Source organism: Varanus komodoensis, unplaced genomic scaffold (genome assembly GCF_004798865.1).
Source record: "Varanus komodoensis strain SLA01 unplaced genomic scaffold, ASM479886v1 scaffold1033, whole genome shotgun sequence".
NCBI lineage: Eukaryota > Metazoa > Chordata > Lepidosauria > Squamata > Varanidae > Varanus > Varanus komodoensis.
The window spans coordinates 1-1648 of NW_025335284.1; the positions used below are offsets into that span (position 1 = coordinate 1).

At 41.9% G+C, this 1648-nt stretch overlaps 1 protein-coding gene across 1 annotated transcript in view; it reads left to right on the plus strand.

Annotated features, from left to right (window-relative positions):
• The first annotated feature begins 1354 nt into the window (after positions 1-1354).
• LOC123017861 (class I histocompatibility antigen, F10 alpha chain-like) overlaps positions 1355-1648 on the plus strand; it is a 2354-nt gene continuing 2060 nt past the window's right edge. The window contains exon 1 of the mRNA XM_044419481.1: positions 1355-1400. Coding sequence (XP_044275416.1) covers positions 1355-1400 — 46 coding nt within the window. The remainder of the gene's footprint in view (positions 1401-1648) is intronic.

Genomic DNA, 1648 nt, shown 5'->3' on the forward strand with positions numbered 1-1648 from the left:
GTTGGCTCCTTTCAATAAGTTACATTTAACTGTCGATACCTTCTCAGTATTTATTTGGGCAACACCCATGAAGGGGGAAACATCAAGACATGTTATTCAACATTGCATCAGGACATTTGCTGTAATGGGGAAACCATTGGCTATAAAAACGGACAATGGCCCATCATATTGTTCTCATTCATTTTCAGAATTCTGCAATTTGTGGGGAACAAAGTTATCTCGTGTTATTCCTTTTAATTCTACAGGTCAAGCTATTGTGGAAAGAGCACACCTCACCTTCAAATCTGTGCTGTATAAGCAGACGGAAGGGAGAGGGATATCCACCGTTGATATACCAACTGTTGTAGCTAAGGTCCTTTATACCTTAAATTTTTTGTTCACTCCCCATAATAGGTCTCATACACCTGTTGAGTTTCATTTCAGGACTGAAGAACAACTTCCACGACCGCTTGTGAGCTATCGAAAATTACCTGATCCTGAGTGGAAGGGACCTGTGCCGTTGATAACTTGGGGCCGTGGATATGCCACGGTAGCTTTGGATAACGGCCCTCTTTGGATTCCTGCACGTTGCGTTCGGCCATGGAGAAAGTCTTCGTAATGTCTTTTCACCTTGCCTTTTTATGCAGCCCCTATTCCGTTAGTAAAGAATACGTTCTTACAACTTGCTAATGATGTTGTTGCCACCACTAATCTATCAGACTGTTGGCTTTGATGAATATTCATTACCATGATGCTGTAAAAAAGGCTACCAACCCTCATCTATATAGACGGAACCTTGATTCTAACACTCGAGGTTTCCTTAATTTCGCTGGGTTTTTCATTCCTTTTTTGCATGGTGTTTTCACCAATCTAAAATTGCTTAGTATGTCTAAAGACATAGAACGCTTGGCCAATGTTTCGAAAATTGCTATAAAAGCTTTACAAGCAGAAGCGGACTCTTTAGCTAAAGTTGTTGTTCAAAATCGCCTTGCTCTTGATTACTTATTTCTCCGCAATGGCGGAGTGTGTGCTTGGCTAAATCAATCTTGCTGTTTCTATGTTAACCAATCTGGTGTGATCGAGCAATCCTTAACTACCATCCAAGAGGTGGTCACAGATCTCCGAAGAGATCCCTCCTCTTGGACGGATTTCTCTTGGTTGTGGTCATGGCTTCCTGACCTCTCATGGTTTCGTTCCTTGCTCATGTATGTTGTTATTATTATCGTGATTTTAATTATGTTATGCTGTTGTATTCAATGTATAGCTTCTCTTGTTGATGTACTCAAGCGTTGCTTTGCTCGTATGCCTTCCCCAACTGTTAATCTTACGGCCAAGCAGCTGTATCAGATCAAATATCACGTTTTGAACTCACGTGATGATGAAGATCATGATCCTCTGCTTCCTCCTTATGAGGATGTGGGGTACCCCCCGCTTGTTCGTAGAGGTTCTTTGGAATCATCTCCTCCTGACGTATGCAATTGGCAAAAATTGACTTCACCAGTCCATTTAAATAAACAAAACGGAGGAGATGTGGGAGTTCATCGCTGGGTCATGCAGAGTTCATCGCTGGGTCACGCTGTAGTCACGTACGCCACGACAGCACTATAGTACCGTAATTTACTTATGTAACCATATAAGGCTTGTAACCATGTAAGGCTTGTAACCATAT